Source organism: Trichomycterus rosablanca, chromosome 11 (assembly GCF_030014385.1).
Source record: "Trichomycterus rosablanca isolate fTriRos1 chromosome 11, fTriRos1.hap1, whole genome shotgun sequence".
Lineage (NCBI taxonomy): Eukaryota > Metazoa > Chordata > Actinopteri > Siluriformes > Trichomycteridae > Trichomycterus > Trichomycterus rosablanca.
In genome coordinates, this window is record NC_085998.1 from 24,443,893 (window position 1) to 24,466,588 (window position 22,696).

General features: G+C 38.0%; 1 protein-coding gene across 1 annotated transcript in view; it reads right to left on the reverse strand.

Annotated features, from left to right (window-relative positions):
* Positions 1-2,094: 2,094 nt before the first annotated feature.
* pik3c2a (phosphatidylinositol-4-phosphate 3-kinase, catalytic subunit type 2 alpha) overlaps positions 2,095-22,696 on the reverse strand; it is a 68,024-nt gene continuing 47,422 nt past the window's right edge. The window contains exons 21-33 of the mRNA XM_063005316.1: positions 16,200-16,292; positions 14,523-14,652; positions 12,382-12,518; positions 9,779-9,948; positions 9,506-9,662; positions 9,235-9,344; positions 8,930-9,137; positions 8,564-8,688; positions 8,364-8,481; positions 6,806-6,887; positions 4,168-4,280; positions 3,958-4,083; positions 2,095-3,811 (exon numbers count right to left, since the gene is read on the reverse strand). Of these exons, the coding sequence (XP_062861386.1) occupies positions 3,629-3,811; positions 3,958-4,083; positions 4,168-4,280; positions 6,806-6,887; positions 8,364-8,481; positions 8,564-8,688; positions 8,930-9,137; positions 9,235-9,344; positions 9,506-9,662; positions 9,779-9,948; positions 12,382-12,518; positions 14,523-14,652; positions 16,200-16,292 (1,752 nt within the window). The 3' untranslated portion in view covers positions 2,095-3,628. The remainder of the gene's footprint in view (positions 3,812-3,957; positions 4,084-4,167; positions 4,281-6,805; positions 6,888-8,363; positions 8,482-8,563; positions 8,689-8,929; positions 9,138-9,234; positions 9,345-9,505; positions 9,663-9,778; positions 9,949-12,381; positions 12,519-14,522; positions 14,653-16,199; positions 16,293-22,696) is intronic.

Genomic DNA, 22,696 nt, shown 5'->3' on the forward strand with positions numbered 1-22,696 from the left:
CGAATACCAAGAGAACAATACTTGCCTGACTAAATTGTGCGCACTGTCAAGTTTGATGGAGGAGGGATAAAACAATAGGTTTTTTTTTTTAGGGGTTAGCCTAGGCCCCTTAGTTCCAGTAAAGGGAATGTTAAAGCTTCAGCCTAACAAGAAATTTGTATGCTTTTAACTTTGTGGGAACAGTTTAGGGAAGGCCATTTTTTCTTCCAGCATGACTGTGCTCCAGTGCACATGGCAAGGCAAGACATGGTTGGGTGAACTCAACTGGCCCACACCGATCGCTAAACGCCAGAGGTGGAAAGTAACTAATTACATTTACTCGCGTTACTGTAATCGAGTAGTTTTTTTTGTGTACTTGTACTTTTTAAAGTAGATTTTACTTTTACTTATGTTTTGTATTAAGAATTGTAATTCGCTGCATTTTAAATAACATCCTTTACTGAGTAAAAAAAAAAAAGAAAACAATAAAAAACTCAACATCAAACCAGCCCGTTACGCTGTTTGATCCAGCCCGCTGAGCATTTAGGAAATTGTTCTTTAGAGTAGGGCTTGCGAACTGAATCACTGAGTTAACGAGTCAGAAACGACTCTTTTCAAATGAATTATTCATTGGAATCGATTCAGGGAATCGACTCTTTCTTCATTGGTTGTTGTATAAATGTCAGTTTAGTAAACGAATCACCAATTTAAGCTTTTTACCGGGAAAGCTGAGAGAATAAATGATCTACAATGGTTTTCATTAGTTAGGTGGTTAAAACATATATTCTGGAAACATACAAGATGGTCTTATATAAAGTGGATTATATCCCTAATGGAACAACACATGGATATACTGTAGATCAGGTAAGCAGATAAGTGGTTATGATTTTCTGCTGCTGTGTGATTGATCTAGGTCGCGGTTCTGCTGTGTACGGCTGGCTTTCATTTTGCAACGATAGCAAAGCATTATCAAATATTGTGATTTTTTATGTTAATTTATTTGAGTATTTAATTAAGTAAAACAGACAGCATAAATATGATTGTGAGATTCTGCTTTGTTTTTGAATGTTCCTATGACGGTGTAAGACCCGTTATATTTTTTATAAGCGAACCCTAACCGTCGAACCCCCTCCCCCACCCCCCGCTCCGGTAAACACCCGACACCCCCCCCCCCCCCCCCACCCTATGCCTGCCACCAACCCGCCAGCCCAGGGTGTTCCTTATTTCCAGTTCTGAAAGTTGGCAACCTCAGTTGAACCTACTGACCTGAACCAAGTTAGTTAGCGTCAAGGCCAACAAGCTATAAAATAATGCTAATGTTAAAAAGCGATTTATTGAGGATAAACAGAAATAATGCTATTTTGAATTGATAACAGCAGTTGCAGTCAGTTAGGTCTGTAGTGTGGCTAAATCCACACATGAACGGCTAATATGCACTGCATGGCTGGTGAGCTGTGTGTAGTCTGCTGTATCATTCATCTATGAACTTCTGTTGGAAAATGATGTCCCTCCTTCTGTTAAAAAAGTAACTAAGTAACGAGTACATTTTAAATGAGTTACTTTTTACTTGAGTAGATTTTTAGACTAGTAATTTTACTCGTACTTAAGTAAAAAAATCATCAAAGTAATAGTACTTTTACTTGAGTACAATATTTTAGTACTCTTTCCACCTCTGCTAAATGCAACCCCATCTACTTTACACCTTTGGAATGAAGTGGAATGGAGAATTCAATACAGGCCCTCTCATCAGCATCTGACCTCACAAATGCTCTTTTGGATGAATAGGTAAAAATTTTCACAGACAATTTCCACATCCTGTAGAAAGCCTCCCCAGAAATGTGGAAGCTGTTATAACTGCAAAGGGGGACCAACTCCATATTAATGCCTATGGATTTAGAATGGAATGTTATAAAAGGTCCTATAAGTGTAATGTGTTGGTGTCTCAATGTTTTTTGTTCATATAAAGTGTGTATAGTTTGTGCAGCAGGAACTAAAACTTTATCAATAAAATATGATTTTAGCACCTTGAGTCTAATTATAACACCAATCATGAAAGTGTACAATTACACTACAAAGGCCCTGCTATTGTACAAAATGTATTTACTTTTTCTGTTTTGAGCTGTCACCTGTTCAACAACAGTAGAAAACTAGATTCCCACATCCTGGTATCTTGTTTTATTTGGTATGCCAGACTGTAATACAAGACTATTTCATCATAATGTAAAAAAGTCTAAATGTTATAAAGAATCTATTTTACAGATTTGTATTGTTTTCCATGATTAAAGTTATTAATTTTAAGTGGAAAAGATTACAGCATACACTGATTTGAAGAGGTCAAACATAAATAATGAAAAACTGGAGTTTTTTTCATGACATCATTACAAAAGGCGCTCAGGTGTAGCAGCGGTAAATGACGCTAGGCCAGTACCACTGGGATCAAGGTTCAAATCCCCAGCAGTGCTATCAAATTGGTTGAGCATCTATATACAGATATAACTGGTTACATAAAAAAAAAAGGGGGGGGGGGGGGAGGGGGACATACAGACATGGACATGGGACTCACCGTGACCTTGACCAGGATAAAGTGGTGGTAAAACTTGAAAATGAAATGAATGAAAAATCATTACAAAAACTCGGGTGTAAATAATTTTAAATAATTTACCGTAAAAACGTTGAATTTTAGCTTACTAAATAGCCAAAAAGCAGCAGCTTGAAGTAATTTCAATGTTCCCTTGTCATAAAAAGTGAATTACACAGAACAGATGTCAACCTCCTCACTAAAAATAGTTTGTTTTGGGGATAACTTAATTCCATTTTATATAAAACCTCTGAGCATAGTCTTTGTAACCAAACAGTAAGTCATGCAAGATATCTTAAACTCCCCTCACAGATTTTAAGACAAAGCATGACATAGATTATTTAACATAACAAAAATTCACTGCATAAAATGTGCTGGGGGTTTAGATAAAAAAAACTCATACCCAGTTTTAATAATGATCCAATGTTTTAGGCCAAAATCTGGTTGTGTGATTGAAATTCAGATATACATATAATGTTCATACTAGTGGCTAGGAGAAGCTAAACGAAAGACATGTTCAATGTTTATTTCTAACATTTGCCAATGCACAAATGTTTTTTTTTCTGCTATAATAAATAAAAGCTGGCCAGCTAAGTCTGCATTCTACAGTATGTACTGGAGGTGAGGAGGAGTTTAAAGGATTTTTACTTGATTAATTTATCAGTGCATCAATAATTCCAATACAAATCTTTAAGTTATCCCCAACAAAAATCCCTGTTTTTTTCCATGGAAGATCAGAAATGAATTTACGTAAGATCATGACGTTAATGATCAGGAACCTATCTGATTCTCCTGTGCTTACTTAGAAAACCTAAACACTTTACAGTACTTAATAGTTATTATATGTGTAAAAAAATAACCCTATATGTAAAATAATCTTTACTGTTAAGTAAGTAATTTTGGTCCTCTAATGACAAAATGTACACCCCCCAATTATTAAAATATTCAAACATAGATCTAAAGTTAGAGCATCAAAAAGACGGCTATTAAATATATTTGAAGCTGTGGTTGAAACTAATCTGCTCTCCATAGCTGACCCAGTTGAAAGCATGTGGTCCCTTCAGTGACAGTCTAAAAATAAGGGACTGCTGTGAGCTTGTACCACTTCACTGTTTCTTGGCTCAGGTCAAAATCTTTGAGACTGAGTGTAATTCCACCCAGGTAGTAGTTCTCACGCAAAGACTCAGCACTGAGTACACTCAGCTGCAGCTCCCTTTGCTTCAGTGTCTCCTTACTGTAGCCACTGTACACCAGCTGTAGACACAGAACAGTGCAACAAATAAAGTATTTATATTTTACAGTTTATTTACATAAAAATGAGTAACAGAAAACTGATTAAAAACAATAAAAGAATGATTATTATTGTAATTACTTTTACAAATATAAACAACAGATATTACCATTTCATTAAAAGTGGGGTTCAGTGTTTTTCTGGCAACCTTTGTCTTGCGCTTTGATGTTTTTTGGGGGTCTGGAAGTAGGTATGTTTTTACGTATGGGTTTGGATCTGCTCCGTCTTCAGACACCTATGTAGAGGTTTTTAAGTTAAAAAGAACATTTTCATGGTTTACTTTAAGCAGAAATGCAGGAACTGCCAGATAAAACCTTACCAGATCTTTGATGTGCATGACCATGCAGAAGAGTGTGCCATTTCGGTAAGATACAGACAACTTTACTTCACCTCCAACACAGCCTGCAGTGGGACTCTGTGGTATTCCCTCTGCTAAACATGCACCAGAATTAAACAAAACAGTTTATTTACACATTGTAATTACAGTGCAATATGTACTGGGTGCTGAAGTGCATATATGTCCTGTTGTAGCCTAGACAATGGCACTGGTAGTAAATATCTCCCACGTGCATTTTCTTCCTAAACAACAAAAGCCCACTGCAGATGCTGAAGCAGATGTTTATTAAAACAATACAATTTCAAGCTTTGGAAAAAATATGCTTGCTCAAAATATATTGTGTAGCTACTACAACAGCTATAAATTAAAAATATTAATAGCATATATTTGTACTGTACTGAAAAAGATTCCTGCAAGTCACTTAAAAATACAGAGGCATGTTTACCAGTGTTACATCAGCTACCTTACTAATTACTCCTCTAGCTTGATGCAACACTTCAGCTGCTCAGCAGTCTGTGGTTGACGTGGTCTAATTCTCTTCACGATGCACCATACATTTTCAATTGGAAACAGGTAAGACTGCAAGTAGGCTAGTCAAGCACACCTAATCTCTGTCTAAGAGCTGTTCTAGCACATGCAGAATGAGGTCTGGCATGGTCATGCTGAAATAAACTATGGACGTACCAGGATCACAGATCATCCTCATTGCAGCATGTCTCAGTCAGAGCGGTAGAGAGAACAGAGTGGCGACACTCCCATAGGGAACCGTTGGAAAGGGGGCGGGACATATTTTCTGTGCAGCTTCCGGGTTGTGGAGCTCTGTATAGTTCCAAACAACCCATAGAGCCTCATTCATTTCCACTACTTATCCAGCATTTTTAGCTGTTTGTTGCTTTGTTTTAAAAAAAATAATGAATTTAATGTCATTAATATACTTAATACTGTTATTGTTTAGCATTTGCTCAGCACTAAATGTTACATGTTTATCTTAATTAATAGATATAACTGAATTTAGCTTAGTCAGCTAAGCTAAATTATTGACACGAGTCTTTTCACCTAAAATTGATTAATTAAAAGTTGATTAATCAAGAGTCTTGTTACAGAAATGATAATAAAACATCAGAGCCATAATAAATCATTATACTTTTACTTTCATACTTAAGTACATTTGAAGGTAAATTTAGTTTAGTACTTTAGTGGAGGTATTTTTACTTTTACTACTACTTTTACTGGAGTAATATTTTACCTTGGATATCTCTACTTCAACTCAGCTACATGGTTTGTGTACCTTGTCCACCACATACATTAGACAAAATGAACTAGTGCATATTAATTATGAATTAATTCATGTATTACATGTAGAAATAAATTATTACTTACTCATGAAATAGATGAATGAATGCTATGTCATGTACATGCACTATAATGTTAAAGGTGCGGTAGTGTGTTTATGAACCTGTTCATTTAGTGCAGGTAAACCTTATGAATCCAGCCACATGGCTTAGTGTTTAACCAAAATGATTATTATTATGAATCCTCAGGAAAGTGAAGGGAGATTAGTTTATGTAAAAAACAAAACATAAAAAACTGTTTAAACTACTTAATGATATCGCATTATGTAATGTATGCTAATATAATGTACTGTGTGTTAACAAGAACGACCTATTAAGTCATTATAAACATCAATCTTCCACTTCATATACCAAATTGACATTAAAGCAGATGCAGTAAATGTAAAGGCAGGTGAAAATACCCAGAAATTGTACAAATGTTTATTATTTACTGTTTAATATTTCATTTACTGCTGCCTGTCCCATATGAGAACATGACAGTGCTGGGTTTGTTTGGAACTATCGGAGGGTTACATGAACCACGTGACCGCGTGGCGGCGAGATCAAGGAGTGTCGCAACTCTCTCTATCTACGGCTCTGGTCTCAGTTAAAGAGAGGTTCAATTAATGATTCCTGCTATTACTGCATTGTACAAAACGTCACAACTTTTCAGGAAATGTGTTTTATAGGTTATTAGGTAATTCCTTGGGGTTTCCAAGTCAGTTATTGTGATTTAATACCTAGTTAACTAATTCATAATTATAATTGTACACTGATCAAAAAAATAGGGGAACACTTAAATCACACATCAGATTTTGATGACCAAAAGAGTTTAAGTTGAAAATCGTTACTAATATAGATTGTGTAATTTGTTTAAGAACAAATTGACAGCTTTGGTTAGTGGAAATCAAAGGAGACAAACTTGATTTACAATAACCTATGCTTCCTAATAGGAAAGATTGATATCCCTAAAGTTTAACTGACTTGGTTTTATACTGTGATGACACTGTGAAGTGTTTCCTTAATTTTTAAAGTGCATTTGATTTTTAAGTCATCAAAGACAATGTGGTAGATACAGTGTCTATAGAAAGTTATCATACCTCATCAAAATCCATACCTTTTGTCAAATTACAATTAGTAAAGGGAAAATTTATATTGTCAAGAAACACCACAGACAGGTCACTAGCCCATCACAGAGGATATAATATATAAAAGTATAAGACTTTATTATAGATGCTATATGCTTCCCCACTTCCAATATCACATAATCCAAAGTTGTTTGGGCACACCTGGTATTTTGGGCAGTCCATCAAATCCTTCTGTCTTGTCATCTTTTGCATTGGGGTGGAAGAATGTATAAATAAGATCACACTGTAAAAGGAATACACATACATGTTATTTTGATATTATATATGCTGTGTTAAAATTTTAGAGACATTAAGAAAAAGTATTACAATTTGCATAATTTTTATGTTTGCATTATTATATTTGTTTGTTTTTGTAACGCCATGTTGTTTTACACTGTGTTTGCATTATTATAAAGCTGTGAAAAAAAAGATGGAAAAGTAAAAGTGGCTTTGAACATGTCCTTTTAAACTATGTATGTCCTAAACCACAAAACGGCAGTGAATTGTATGGTGTCCGTCAATTGCACTACCACTGGTGTTTACTTTGACTCTAGGGCGGCACGGTGGCTAAGTGAGTAGCACTGCTGCCTTACAGCAAGAAGGTCCTGGGTTCAATCCCCAGGTGGGGCGGTCAGGGTCCTTTCTGTGTGGAGTTTGCATGTTCTCCCCGTGCGCTCCTTCCACTGTGTCTTATTTGGCCGTACTTCGGTGGATTCACGCCCGAGGTGAATCAGTGATCAGTGCATGACTATCTCACACATGGATAGTCATGCACTGATCTCCACGTTCCTCCACTTCTGTACAGGCACCTCAGGCTACTAACCAGAGTCCTTACACAGCGTCGAAGACCCCTCCCCACCTTTATTGAATCCAGTCTTTTCTCATCCAGCAGACTTCTCAGACTCAGACTCAGCTTTATTGTCATTCAACCACGTACATGATAGAATGAAATACAGTGGCAAATTGTAGATGTTATTATAAACTCTGAGAGTTCAGAATCCCATGTTATCATGAATTGCAGATAGTAAAAGACCAAAATTCTTTGCAATCTTACACTGAGAAATATTAACCTTTTAAAACAAAACAAAATAAAAAAAGGTTTACAGCGTTTTTGGTTTTCATTTGTCCTGTCCCAAATTTAAGTGTTGCAGGCATCAAATTAGAATCCAGCATATATTCATTAAAGTCAATACAGCTAAATAAATCATAAACATCTTATGCTGACGCATTTTAATTTATTACCGTAAAAGTGTTTATAAATCATAGCTTTTTTGTTATTATTTGCATTTTACCAACTATCCACACTTTTTTGGAATTGGGTATGTAGTTAAATGAAAAATGATGTACTAACGCTGTCTTCATAGAAATCACTGCTCTAGATTTTCTGAGGAAAAGCTTCATATCGCCCCTCCTACTACCTTGTATGCAGCAGCCAGGAAGCAGAAGGTTCCATGCACTCTCTATACCATTATCCAGCAAGCTAAGTGCTAATAAACTGATCATAATATTAAAAAAAATTATATATTTTATTAATTTAATAGTAATCAGACAGACATGATGAAGCATAAACTATTATACTTCCTTTTAGAGACTCTGCAGATACTTATTTGACCTAAAACCCTTTATAGAGACAAACCAGCCAATCAGTTAGGATGTTTTACCTTTTTCATTTTTTGTGTAATGGGCATTTTAAAAGATGTAATAGGGACAAAGCACTGACCTGGGCTACATCTGCAGAACCTCTCATCAGGTTATGTACATAACTGTTCAGCTCCACCTTCCTCTTGGATGCCACATCCTTTATGTGTGTGCGTCCCAGCACCATTTTGTTGGGGAACCTACAAACAGAAAACATGGTTAAACAGAAAACAGTACTGAAGAAGTAAACCACAGCCTGTTGTCAAAACAGGAATGACGTACCCTGGAAGCTTCCACAAAGGGAAGAGGATGGTAAGCTTGTTGTGCAGCTCCTGGAACTCATCAAATGTGCGGAAGACAAACTGAGGTTCACTCTGGCCCTCCCTCAAAACACGGACTGCATACGTCTATGAGAGGAAAAGTGGTATAAATAGGGGCAGTTAGATAAGAGATAACCCAAAGAGGTCCTGCACACAGTGAAGATATGACAATTTAAGACAGACTGTTTAAATGTTTTACTGTCATCACATACAGAAATAGCTATTTGTTCTTAAGCTGACTATATATTTCTTAAAAGTGGGGAATTAAATCACTGAAAATCTTTAAAAATGGTAATTAAAACAACATTTCTATACAAGCCAGGCTTACGTAGTGCTTATCAGGGTTGTATCTCTTCTGATAAGAGAAGACGGAAGCATCCCTAATCAAGCCGTCCTGTTTGAGTGTGTATGTGCGTGGGGAAAAAGACAGGATGGGCTCATCGTTAGATGGCAGACCAGAGAAACGTAGCTGGGCAAGGTTGTGGATAAAGAAATTAAACTTGGTGGCAACACTGCCAAGGCTAGACTCAATCAACCTAATTGAGAGAAAAAGAAGAAGAATTATGTATTAGACTACATATGTTAACCAATTTTAACCTAAAACAATAAACAATAAATACAGGATAGCTATACCTTGTGAAGAAAATAGTGGCCTCCACATCTGTACACTGTGGTTGCAGTGCATCATATACATACTTCAGGTCCTGGAATCCAGTCAGCTCAGGTAGGCCTGAATGAGTCATCTTTTAAGGCCACAAAACAAATAAACAAACAAATAAATAAATAAAATATTTTAAAAAATCCAGTTTCATGTTCTTTCTCATACACACACTGGTTATAATACTAGTAAAACATAGATTTAAACATGTTTTGTATATTTGATTAATTTCTTTGAAAGTATTACCAAAGACAGCAAGTTGAGAAAAAGGCTCGAGTGTTTGCGTATTAGGTTGTAGGCTTGAGAGCACAGGTCCACAAAAAGTTGGAAGCGACTGGTGGGTCTCTCACCACCGTTGATGACATAGGCCATGTCTGAGGTAAGAACAAATGGTGTTCGGTCCCTGTATGTAAAGAGTAGGATCAAAGCACTGATTAAATAAGCTTAGCTTAAATTAATCTAATAAACCTCCATATTCCAGTGTGGCTTGTGCAGCCATCAGGATAGCTCTTATTTTACCTTTTAAAACTTCCAATCATCTGTGCATGGCCAAGGAATTTCCCAAAATCAATGTGAAACATGTGGCCTGTGGAGCGCAGCATAATATTGTCATTGTGTCTGTCACAGATGCCCAGCAGATAGGTAGCCACGCAGCAGCCTGCACATGAGTAAATAAAGTTTTCCGAGGCCTGCAGAAAAAAGGAAAAGAATGATGTACCTTCAGCTGAATAAATAGTACATTCTGAAAAGACATTCCTGCATGATCAGACCAAGGTGCTTTGTACTTTGGCATATTAACTTTTAATACAGACAGTATAGGCTAGTCTCAAATCATTACTAACACCAAGGACTGTCAGACAGTTAAATCTGGCCCAGAAAGAGATAGAAATCAGCATACTGATTACTGAATTGTTGAAAAATATTACAAATTTACAAAGTGAAAAAATATAAATGCAATTTAAAGAAAACATTAAATCAGAGGATTACTGTCCAGCACAGTGTTTTAGATAGATAGATAGATAGATAGATAGATAGATAGATAGATAGATAGATAGATAGATACTTTATTGATCCCTAAGGAAATTAAAGCCCCAGTAGCATAATACAACAAATAATTAACAGTACAAAACAAAACAAAAGCAAACAGAAAAGTAAAAATAGAACCGAGTCTTTCTTGTGATTAACATAAAATGAATAACTGGTAACTGTAATGATGCATGAGGTATATTGCTAGTGTAAAAATTTAATAGTAATTAAATTATTAAATTATTAAATAGTAAAGTGACATGTGACAATATTGCACAATGAGGCCAATATAGCCATATATATACATACACATATACACCCATATACAGGGGTTGGACAAAATAACTGAAACACCTGTCATTTTAGTGTGGGAGGTTTCATGGCTAAATTGGACCAGTCTGGTGGCCAATCTTCATTAATTGCACATTGCACCAGTACGAGCAGAGTGTGAAGGTTCAATTAGCAGGGTAAGAGCACAGTTTTGCTCAAAATATTGCAATGCACACAACATTATGGGTGACATACCAGAGTTCAAAAGAGGACAAATTGTTGGTGCACGTCTTGCTGGCGCATCTGTGACCAAGACAGCAAGTCTTTGTGATGTATCAAGAGCCACGGTATCCAGGGTAATGTCAGCATACCACCAAGAAGGACAAACCACATCCAACAGGATTAACTGTGGACGCAAGAGGAAGCTGTCTGAAAGGGATGTTCGGGTGCTAACCCGGATTGTATCCAAAAAACATAAAACCACGGCTGCCCAAATCACGGCAGAATTAAATGTGCACCTCAACTCTCCTGTTTCCACCAGAACTGTCCGTCGGGAGCTCCACAGGGTCAATATACACGGCCGGGCTGCTATAGCCAAACCTTTGGTCACTCGTGCCAATGCCAAACGTCGGTTTCAATGGTGCAAGGAGCGCAAATCTTGGGCTGTGGACAATGTGAAACATGTATTGTTCTCTGATGAGTCCACCTTTACTGTTTTCCCCACATCCGGGAGAGTTACGGTGTGGAGAAGCCCCAAAGAAGCGTACCACCCAGACTGTTGCATGCCCAGAGTGAAGCATGGGGGTGGATCAGTGATGGTTTGGGCTGCCATATCATGGCATTCCCTTGGCCCAATACTTGTGCTAGATGGGCGCGTCACTGCCAAGGACTACCGAACCATTCTGGAGGACCATGTGCATCCAATGGCGGTGCCGTGTATCAGGATGACAATGCACCAATACACACAGCAAGACTGGTGAAAGATTGGTTTGATGAACATGAAAGTGAAGTTGAACATCTCCCATGGCCTGCACAGTCACCAGATCTAAATATTATTGAGCCACTTTGGGGTGTTTTGGAGAAGCGAGTCAGGAAACGTTTTCCTCCACCAGCATCACGTAGTGACCTGGCCACTATCCTGCAAGAAGAATGGCTTAAAATCCCTCTGACCACTGTGCAGGACTTGTATATGTCATTTCCAAGACGAATTGACGCTGTATTGGCCGCAAAAGGAGGCCCTACACCATACTAATAAATTATTGTGGTCTAAAACCAGGTGTTTCAGTTATTTTGTCCAACCCCTGTACATACATATTCACACATGAAAATACATACACATATATACTCATGTACACATATACAAATACATACACACATATATACATATATACATGCATATACTGTATATACACCTGCACATGCACACAAGTGCATACACATGGCTACACTAGAAACCTTCACTATTTAGCTACAGTCAGCCGTCCCTGCCTGGTGGAGTTGTAGAGCCTAATGGCTCTGGGTACGAATGACTTTCTAAGCCTGTCCGTGGAGCAGCTCTGAGACAGCAGCCTGTCACTGAACATGCTCCTTTGTTTAGTAATCACTGTATACAGTGGGTGACTGACATTGTCCATGATAGAATAGAGTTTACACAGTGTCCTCTTTTCTGCCACTGTTACCAGTGGTTCCAGTTCAATGCCTACCACTGCACCAGCTCGTCTAATCAGTTAGTGTAGAGTGTTTAAGTGTTCACAACAAAGGAAAGTGTTAAGCAAAGGAAAAACTTATGTTGATGATTTAACAAACTATATCACATTCTCTTTTACCTTCTCATACTCATCTTCAGCAGGATTGTATTTGCGTAGCCATTCAGCCAGAGGTTTGTCCTTGAAGGAGCCTGTAACTCCATACTCCACCTGAATCTTCCTTAAAGTTTCTGATGCTGGGACCAGTTCCACCATGCCTGAATAAAAAAAACACAGCATCCCAAAAACAAAATTAATAATTTATAACCACAAGTAAAATTTTTTATTAAATTAATATACATTGTTTTACATGTACTTTTATTTCAATGCATACACTACGAACCCAAGATATTTCATGTTTTGTCTGGTCAACCTTATTTTATTTGTTAATGTACATCCATTCTTGCACTTCAGGCCTACAACACATTCAAAAAAATTTGGACAGTAATGTTCGTCATGTTGCCATTCTTTCTCACAACATTAAAAATATGTTTTGACACCAAGAACACCAAAAAATAAAGTGTTTCAGTGGTTATTTTGTCCCATTTTTCTGCCAACATGACAACCTCATACTGTTGCACACCTTAAGACGTCACATTTTTTGTTTAAAAATTCTCCACACATTTTCTATTGGGGACACACAGGCCAGGCCAGTCCAGTACCCGTACCTGTACCCGTACCCTCTTATTCTGCAGCCATACCGTTGTAATGTGTGAAGCATGTGGTTTTGCATTGTCTTGAAGGCAGCATATGTTGCTCTAAGATGTACTTTTCTGCATTAATGCTGCCATCACAAAAGTGTAAACTACCATTTAAAAAGGGGACTGACAACTGTCAACAATGACAGATCCTGGCTTTAGGACATGTTGCTGATAACAGTCTGGATGGTCTTTTTTGTCTTTGGTCCAGAGCATGCAGCGTCCGTTTCATCCAAAAAAGATTTTAAATACTGATTATAAAACAATACACATTTTCATTGTATGATGGTTCATTCCAGATACCACCAAGCTCAGAGAAAGCAAGTTGACAAAATAATCCATTGCTTATGTGGTTATATTAGCTATTGATAAAGGACTGTTCTTGATGCAGCGCCGTCTGAGGGATTGGAGATCACAGATATTTAACTTAGGCTAACAACCTTGCCCTTTATGCACTGAAATTCCTCTAGATTCCTTGAATTATTTTATAATAGTATGCACTGTAGAGAGAGTAATATGCAAATCCCTTCCAATCTTTCTTTAATAAAAAACAGCCTTTTGCAAATACTGCTTTTGTACCAAATCATGATTACAACCACCTGTTAAAAAAAAAACTAATCACTAGCTCTAAATTGCCCTGTCCCAACTTTTTGGAATGTTTGTTTGTTTGTTTATTAGGATTTTAACATCATGTTTTACACTTTTTGGTTACATTCATGACAGAAATGGTAGTTACTCATTACACAAGGTTTATCAGTACACAAAGTTATATCAAACACAGTCTTGGACAATTTTGTATCTCCAATTAACCTCGCTTGTCTTTGGACTGTGGGAGGAAACCGGAGCACACAGAGTAAACCCACGCAGACATGGGGAGAACATGCAAACTCCACACAGAAAGGACCCGGACCACCCCACCTAGGGATCAAACCCAGGACCTTCTTGCCCACTTTTTTGGAATGTGTTGCAGGCCTAGATGCAGGAATAGATGTATATAAACAAATGAAATTAAGCGGATCCAGCAAAACCGGAAACGTCTTGGGTTCAAACAGTCTGCAATGAAATAAAAGTCAAAGTAAAAATAAGAAACGCTGCTTTTTTTATTAGCATTTTCCATACTGTCATTTTCTAACACAACTGGTGGATACATGCTGAAGTTGTATGTTTATTTATGTATTTATATATTTTAATGTAATGTTTTACACACTTTGGTTACATTCATGACAGAAACGGTAGTTACTCGTTACACAAGATTAATCAGTCAAACACAGTCATGACAATTTCGTATCTCCAGTTCACTTCACTTGCATGTCTATGGACTGTGGGAGGAAACTGGAGCTCCCGGAGGAAACATTTTTCCCCCATGTTCCAGCAGTTTTTTTTATCTTAGCAGACCGTTTAAACAAATTTCATACTTGTACATGAGTAGCTTACCATAAAACTATATCATCTATATTGAAATATATATATATTAACAAAATTGTTGGTAACCCTAAACAAAGACATGGCATCTTTACTCTTTACCTTTGTCTTTTCCAGTTGAGATGCATTTAAAGTTGACAATACGCAGGTCTAGCCCTTCTTGTAGCCAGATCCGATCCATGATCCGAATCATCTGTAGTGCAAGCATGTCTTGCCTCAAGTCCTCTCCCACCTGTATTGTATGTGTATATATTAGCAATACACTAATATAGCACAGTAGATAAATGTCTGATCAGTAAATAACTGATACAGTGCTATGACAAACTACTTGCCACAATTTTTTCAGTTTTTGCTTGTCACATTTAATTGTTTCAGATCTTTTACTTAATTTTAATATAAATTACAACTTCTAAATGATTATTCCATTTAATGAAAACAGTTTATTCAAAACCCATGTGAAAAAGTAACTGCCCCACACCAAACGTACTACCCAAAGAAATTAATGCAACACTTAAATCACACAATGGATCTCGATCAACAAAAAATTCAAGTTGAATTGTCCAGACCCAGGAGGAACCCAGGGTCCACTGCACAGCAGTCAGGGTCCAGTTGGCAACTACATGAAGGTTTGTGCAACCATCCAAGAATATGCCTTCCTAGATCATCACTGACCACCCCTAAAAGACAAACATCCAAAATTGTGTGCATTTTTTCTGCCATGCAACAGTTGGAAAGGAAAGACATCTGTAGTAGAATAAGGTGTAGCTGGTAACTTTGTAGAGTTCAAAATTTCTAACATTATTCTCTCTCTCTGGAATCGCATACTTCCATACTCAAAAGTATGCGAAATGAGTACGCAAGAGCGGTTAGTATGTCCAAATACATAGTATAAATAAAGAGGTACGCGAAAAGTACCCGGGATGACCTACATATTGGGCAGCCATGTTTGAGTATGCAAGCGATGCACACTTGCGGTCCGCTAATGTATCCCATAATGCAACTGGAGCTGCGTAGGCATTCAAAGCGGAATAAGAAACAAGAAAGATAGCGGAAAACGGAGTCCTCTGTTCACAAGTGTAAGTAAGATAAATAAAATAAAACATTTTAAAGACGAATAAATAACAAAAACACGATAAATATCCAAAAATTTGGCGAGTGGGGTTTGTAATGAGTCTGTAACTATGGTGATATTACGTCATCACGTCCTTACGTCATCACTTGACGTTGGCAAGACGGCGCATGTAGTACGTAGCGGTGTTTAGTGCATACTGCATACTTCTGTACTGAAAGTATGTACTTTTTTACTGGCCGAGTAGTGCATACTTCCTCCAATCTAGTACGTACTCTGTAAGTATGCGATTCCGGACGCAGCTTCTCTCTCTCTCTCTCTCTCTCTCTCTCTCTCTCTCTCTCTCGCTCGCTCGGTTTCAATTTGTTGTTGAAGCTACAGCACCATCTTATGGTGGAATCAATTAAAGAAATAAATTTGTCTTACTGTTTACTTGTACTGTATATGGATGTAAGGACAATAAACCTTCGTTGCTTGACATTTTTGCTTTCCTACCTCTCACAGTTTACTGCTTACCTTTGTACGATTTCAGATTATTCACAGAATTTGAACTGCTTAAATATCAATAAATCTTTTTAAATCAAGTGTGTTGTAAAACATCTGACAGGTATATGGTCTATGTTTACAGGTGTATATTCGCCTCAATTTATTAAATAAGATGTATATTCACCTCAGTTTATTAAATAAAACGAAAAAAAGGTTCACTCCACCTTATACATGACATTGATTTCTTCTCCCAGTGGGTCTGAGTTGACCAGGGCAAGCTTCAGTGGCACAGCATTAGAGTTGAAGAAAGAGCAGGCCTAGATTTACAAGGAAAAAAAAGCAGTAAATAACCAAGTAGAAGTTGAGCCTAATTAGCTAATACAGTATTATTATATTTAATATTAAGTCAAGTCAATTTATTTGTATAGCGCTTTTTACAATGGACATTGTCTCAAAGCAACTTTACAGGCTCGAGGACTAACAGACCAAAAACCCCTGCTGAGCAAGCCGAGGGCGACAGCGGCAAGGAAAAACTCCCATAAAAATACAGGAAGAAACCTTGAGAGGAACCAGACTAAGCAGAAATCCCCATCCTCCTTGGACGGCCTGGAGGATCATTTAAATGAGCAGAATCCACATAAATCATACATACACAAAATTTAATTGAACTAAAAGTTGTACCTAGCAAAAAAAAAGTTTGTGTTAAAGTCTGCAATGCAAACACGACAGATATTATATCTAGCTATTAGCTAGAGTACAGCACTATATGATCATCTAATATTATACAGAAAGACATCTAGAGCAAACAAAGAAAATATGAAAGCACTTTTATGAAGTGTGCTACCTAGACAAGTGATGCTAATATGTGCAATTTTAATTTAACAGATAATATAAACCTAATTGAGAACAGCTGAGACAGTCAAGACCAGGGGTGGGCAATTAAATTTTCCAAGGGGCCACATAAGAAACTGGGACTGTTGTGGAGGGCCGGACCAATAAGGGGAACAAAATTCTGCTCAATATTAATTTTATCTCTTTATTTACATTTACATTACATTTTCAGCATTTATCTAAATTGATTTACAATATAGTTACATTATACAGTCTGAGCAATTGAGGGTTAAGGGCCTTGCTCAAGGGCCCAACAGCAGCAACCTGGCAGTGGTGTGGCTTGCACCAGCAACCTTCTAATTACTAGTCCACTAACCACTAGGCTACAACTGCCCACTCATTATAAAAAGCAGTAAATTGTACAGTTCTAATAAGCTGTTAATGTTTAGATGTTACAATCAGAAAATTAGAAGTAGGCAGAGTAAAAACATCAACATTATTTTACTATTTAAACAAACAAATGCAAAAAAAAACAAATGTGAACAAAATGTGCAGGTTTTTAAACTTTACACTATTTTGTTTTGAGTCTAATGAGTCTCATTTGTTTTTCTGTCCTTTGTTATTGTTGGATATTCTTTTTAAAATCACAAAGCTGGTCCTGACTGCTTCAGTTCTGGATGTGTTAAACTTTATAAAACTGTCCTTGTTGCTTTTGCAGTTTAGTTAGAGAAGCTTCAGGTGTGATGCTCTGCATCGTTCATGTTCTTATATTTCTGTGTAGTACCGTAACAGAGCCTAAATTCTGATCCTTAACCAGCGTTACATCTGACTTCAGAACTTCATGTCTTGTTAAAAACGCCACCGTCAGTCACACTCAGTTCTGTTCGCATTACGGTGAAGCTGATACACTCGCGCACACACGTAAATCGAAACTTGCGGATATTTAAAGACACAGCGTCAAAATCAATCCTGTTGTAATGCATGTTTGATGTACATTTATTTACATCTAAATTGTAATTGCCACGGACCTCATGCGGGCCGGTTGGGGATGTCTCGCGGGCCGGATGTGGCCCGCGGGCCGTACAATGCCCAGGTCTGGTCAAGACAATAACATGCCAATCCTTTTGACATGTATTACATAAAAATAGGGTTAATGCTTTAGCAAAACAACTTTATTGCATGAAATTGCATACCAATCTACCGGCTCCAACGTGCCAGAAAAAAAGTTGGGACAGGGCATTTTTACATTACCTTTCATATCAAAAACATTCTGTGATCATGTTTGGCATAACATTATGACCACCTTCCTAATATTGGGTTGGTCCCCCTTTTACTGCCAAAACAGCCCTGATGCTTCGAGGCATGGACTCCACTACACCCCTGAAGGTGTGCTGTGGTATCTGGCACCAATATGTTAGCAGCAGATCCTTTAACTCCTGTAAGTACGAGGTGGGGCCTCCATGGATCAGACTTGTTTGTCCAGCACATCCCACAGATGCTCGATTGGATTTAGATCTGGAGAATTTGGAGGACAAGTCAACACCTCAAACTTGTTGTTATGCTCCTCAAACCATTCCTAAACCATTTTTGCTTCGTGGCAGGGTGCACTATCCTGCTGACAGAGGCCACAGCCATCAGGGAATACTGTTTCCATGAAACCATGAAAAGGTGTACATGGTCTGCAACAATGCTTAGGTAGGTGGTACATGTCAAAGTAACATCCACATGGATGGCAGGACCCAAGGTTTCCCTGCAGAACATTGCCCAAAGCATCACACTGCCTCCGCCGGCTTGCTTGTTTACCATAGTGCATCCTGGTGCCATGTGTTCCCAGGTAAGGGATTTACACGCACCCAGCCATCCATGTTATGTAAAAGAAAATGTGATTCGTTCCGGAAGCGCGTTTGTGTTGGTTTGGTTGGTGGTTTTTGTATTCCAGCTTATCATCGCCTGTTTCATCCGGAATTAAAGCCGTTCTTCTGTGACAACCAGCAGAAGCGCCGGTGAATCCAACATAAACATCATCTCCAACTCATCTTGTAAAGCTAAGTACATTTCTTTGTTATTATGGCCCCAGCAGGAGCATTATATCCATGTTCCGAGTGTAATATGTTCAGTTATTCCTTCTCCGTGTTTAGTGATAACTTTACATGTGATAAGTGTAGATTAGTTGTTAGTCTGACGGAGAAGATCTCAGTGTTAGAAGGGCGCATTCGGGCTTTAGAACAGACTACTACTAGTGAGGACTTAGATTCAGCTGTAGCAGCCCCGAATGCCAGCAGTTCAGGTATAGAACCCCAGACTCCGGCATTAGAGCCCTCACAGCGGGGCGACTGGGTGACGTCTCGGCGACATAGTCGTAGGGCAAAGCACCGACCATCTCAGTTGCACGTGTCCAACAGGTTTTCCCCACTCAGTGAGCCACCCGCTGAGCAGCCTGTTAATGTAAGTGCTCTGGTTATAGGAGATTCTCAGCTCCGACACGTGCGTATTGTAACCCCCATAGAGACACCAGCAACCATAGTCACCTGTATTCCGGGGGCCAGGGCGCCCGACATCAGAGCAAACCTGAAAGTGCTGGCTAATGCTAATCGTAGATTTTCGAAGATTGTTATCCACGTTGGCACTAATGATGTTCGTTTACGGCAGTCTGAGGTTACTAAGAGTAATGTTAAAGAGGTGTGTGAGTTAGCTAGGTCGATGTCTGAGGCAGTAGTGTGCTCTGGCCCCTTACCGATTCGACCCAGTGGCGAAACCTACAGCAGGTTGTTGTCGCTGAACCGCTGGATGTCTTAATGGTGCTCAGAAAACTGCATTGATTTTGTAGATAATTGGTCCACCTTTGAGGGAAGGCCTGGTCTTTTGAAGCGGGATGGTGTCCACCCCACGTGGGAGGGTGCTGCTCGCATTTCTTGCAGCATAGGTGACAGGCTTTACCACCGCGTTAGTGTAGCGGCAGATAGTGTTAAATGACTATCCAGAGCCAAGACCAGGCAGCAGACTAACAGGCCTAACCGACTGTCTGCGAGTCGCCATCGGACGTCACCCGGAATCCTTAGGTCACAAACCATTGAGACTGTGTCTGTTTACCGTGGCAGGTGTAAGCCAAAACAAAATCAAAAAGTATGTCATAATAACTTAATTAAAATTAATCTAAATGAGCATCATGAAAACCATAGTAAAGCTAAACTAAAGTTAGGACTTCTAAACATCAGGTCACTTGCATGCAAAACAGTAATTGTAAATGAAATAATTACAGATAATAGTCTTAGTGCACTTTGTTTAACTGAGACCTGGGCTAGACCTGATGAGTATCTAGGTTTAAATGAAGCATCTCCTCCGGGTTACAGTTATGAACATAAGCCACGTCTTAGTGGTCGTGGTGGAGGAATAGCCGCAATTTATGACAAGGACATAGGTCTCACTGTAAAATCAACTCCCATAACAAACTCGTTTGAAGTTCTTATCTCTGACATAACCAATAAATGTTCATCTGATAAAACTAGTATGTTTAAGCTGGTTACTGTTTATCGACCCCCTGGTCCTTACTCAGAATTTCTTAACGAATTTGCCGATTTTCTTTCTAAATTAGTTTTATCAACTAAGAAAGCTTTAATTGTTGGTGACTTTAATATCCATTATGAGGATAAATGTAATTCACTCAAAACTGCGTTTGATTCTATTTTAGAATCTTTAGGCATCACCCAAAATGTAACAGGACCCACTCACCGCTGTAAACATACCTTAGATTTAATACTTACTTATGGTATAAACATAGACAACCTGGAAATTGTACCACAGAATGACTTAATCTCTGATCACTCTCTACTAATTTACGAAGTGTCCCTGTCCAATAATATACAGCAACCGCATCGTTTTAAATGTAAGCGCACTATTACATCTGCAACTGCAGCAGCGTTCATAAACTGCCTACCAGAATTACCAAATATACCAGCATCAGAACCTAAAGAACTAGATCAGGCAACTCAAAACCTAGAGACTGTATTGCGCACAACCTTAGATAACGTAGCCCCACTCAAAACTAAACTGATTAGGGAGAAAAAACTTGCTCCTTGGTACAATGACCACACATGCGCACTTAAACAAGCAGCACGAAAATTAGAACGCAAGTGGCGTCACACTACACTAGAAGTGTATAAGATTGCTTGGAAAGATGCTCTAACTGAGCATAAACATGCACTTATAAAAGCTAAATCTTTATATTATTCATCCCTAATAGAGAAAAATAAAAACAATCCCAGATTCCTTTTTGAGACAGTGTCCAAATTAACTAAAAACGTTAATGAAACTGAATCTAACATATCGCCTGACTGTACCAGCGATGATTTTTTTAAATTCTTTAATGACAAGATAGAAAAAATAGACTGACTTCAGAGTCAGAGTGTGTCACCTGCCAATGTTAAGTATGGACTCACTCCGAGCAGCATTGGTGATAACAGTGGTGATAATGGTAACGAGTTAATCCAACTAAATTCCTTTAATCCAATCTCCCAAAATGAACTAACTGTGTTGATTAAATCATCGAAGTCATCATCGTGTATACTCGATCCTGTTCCAACTCGTTTACTTAAAGATTTACTCCCAGCTATTGTAGAGCCCTTGCTTACATTAATCAATGCATCCCTTAGCCTTGGATATGTACCTAAATTGTTTAAAAGTGCTGTTATTAAACCACTGATTAAAAAACCTAATCTTGATCCACATGTACTAGCTAATTATAGGCCAATTTCAAACCTTCCTTTTGTCTCTAAGATATTAGAAAAAGTAGTTTCCAAACAGTTATGTTCTTATTTGAATGAAAATTGTATTCATGAAAAATTTCAATCAGGATTTAGACCCAATCATAGTACCGAAACCGCATTAATTAGAGTAGTTAACGAGTTGTTAATGTCTTCTGATAATGGATGTGTCTCTTTTCTTGTTCTATTAGATCTTAGCGCAGCGTTTGATACGGTCGATCATAACATTTTACTGGAGAGGCTAGAAAATACAGTAGGTGTTAAAGGACTCGCACTCTCTTGGTTTAAATCATATCTGACTGACCGCTCTCAATTCGTTTATGTAAATAATAAATGCTCGGAAACTACAAAAGTAAAGTATGGTGTTCCACAGGGGTCGGTACTGGGACCGCTATTATTTACACTCTATATGCTTCCACTAGGTGAAATTATTCATAAACATGGCATAAACTTTCACTGCTATGCAGATGACACACAGCTGTATATATCAGCCAAACCAAATGATACTGACACAATCAGTAAGATAGAAGATTGTGTAAACGACATAAAAAACTGGATGTCGTGTAATTTTCTTTTACTTAATTCAGATAAAACAGAGGTTTTACTTGTTGGCTCTAAAGCTGCAAGAGACAAGTTGTCTAACCTGGTGCTAAACTTAAACACGTTCTCTGTTACTCCCAGCCCAGATGTAAAAAACTTAGGTGTCACAATAGATTCAGATCTCTCATTTGATACACACGTTAATAATATTACTAGAGTTGCTTTCTATCATTTGCGTAACATTTCTAAAATAAGAAATATACTATCTGTTAATGACGCCGAAAAACTGATCCATGCGTTTATAAGTTCTCGGTTAGATTATTGTAATGCTCTTCTAACTGGATGCTCTGGTAGATCCTTAAACAAACTCCAGTTAGTTCAAAATGCAGCAGCTCGAGTGCTAACTAGAACTAAAAAATTTGACCATATTACTCCTGTTCTATCATCTCTACACTGGCTGCCAGTTAAATTTCGCATTGATTACAAAATACTTTTACTAACTTATAAAGCGCTACATGGTCTGGCTCCACAGTATCTGAGTGAACTTATTAATCACTACAGCCCAGCGCGTCCACTTCGTTCACAAGATG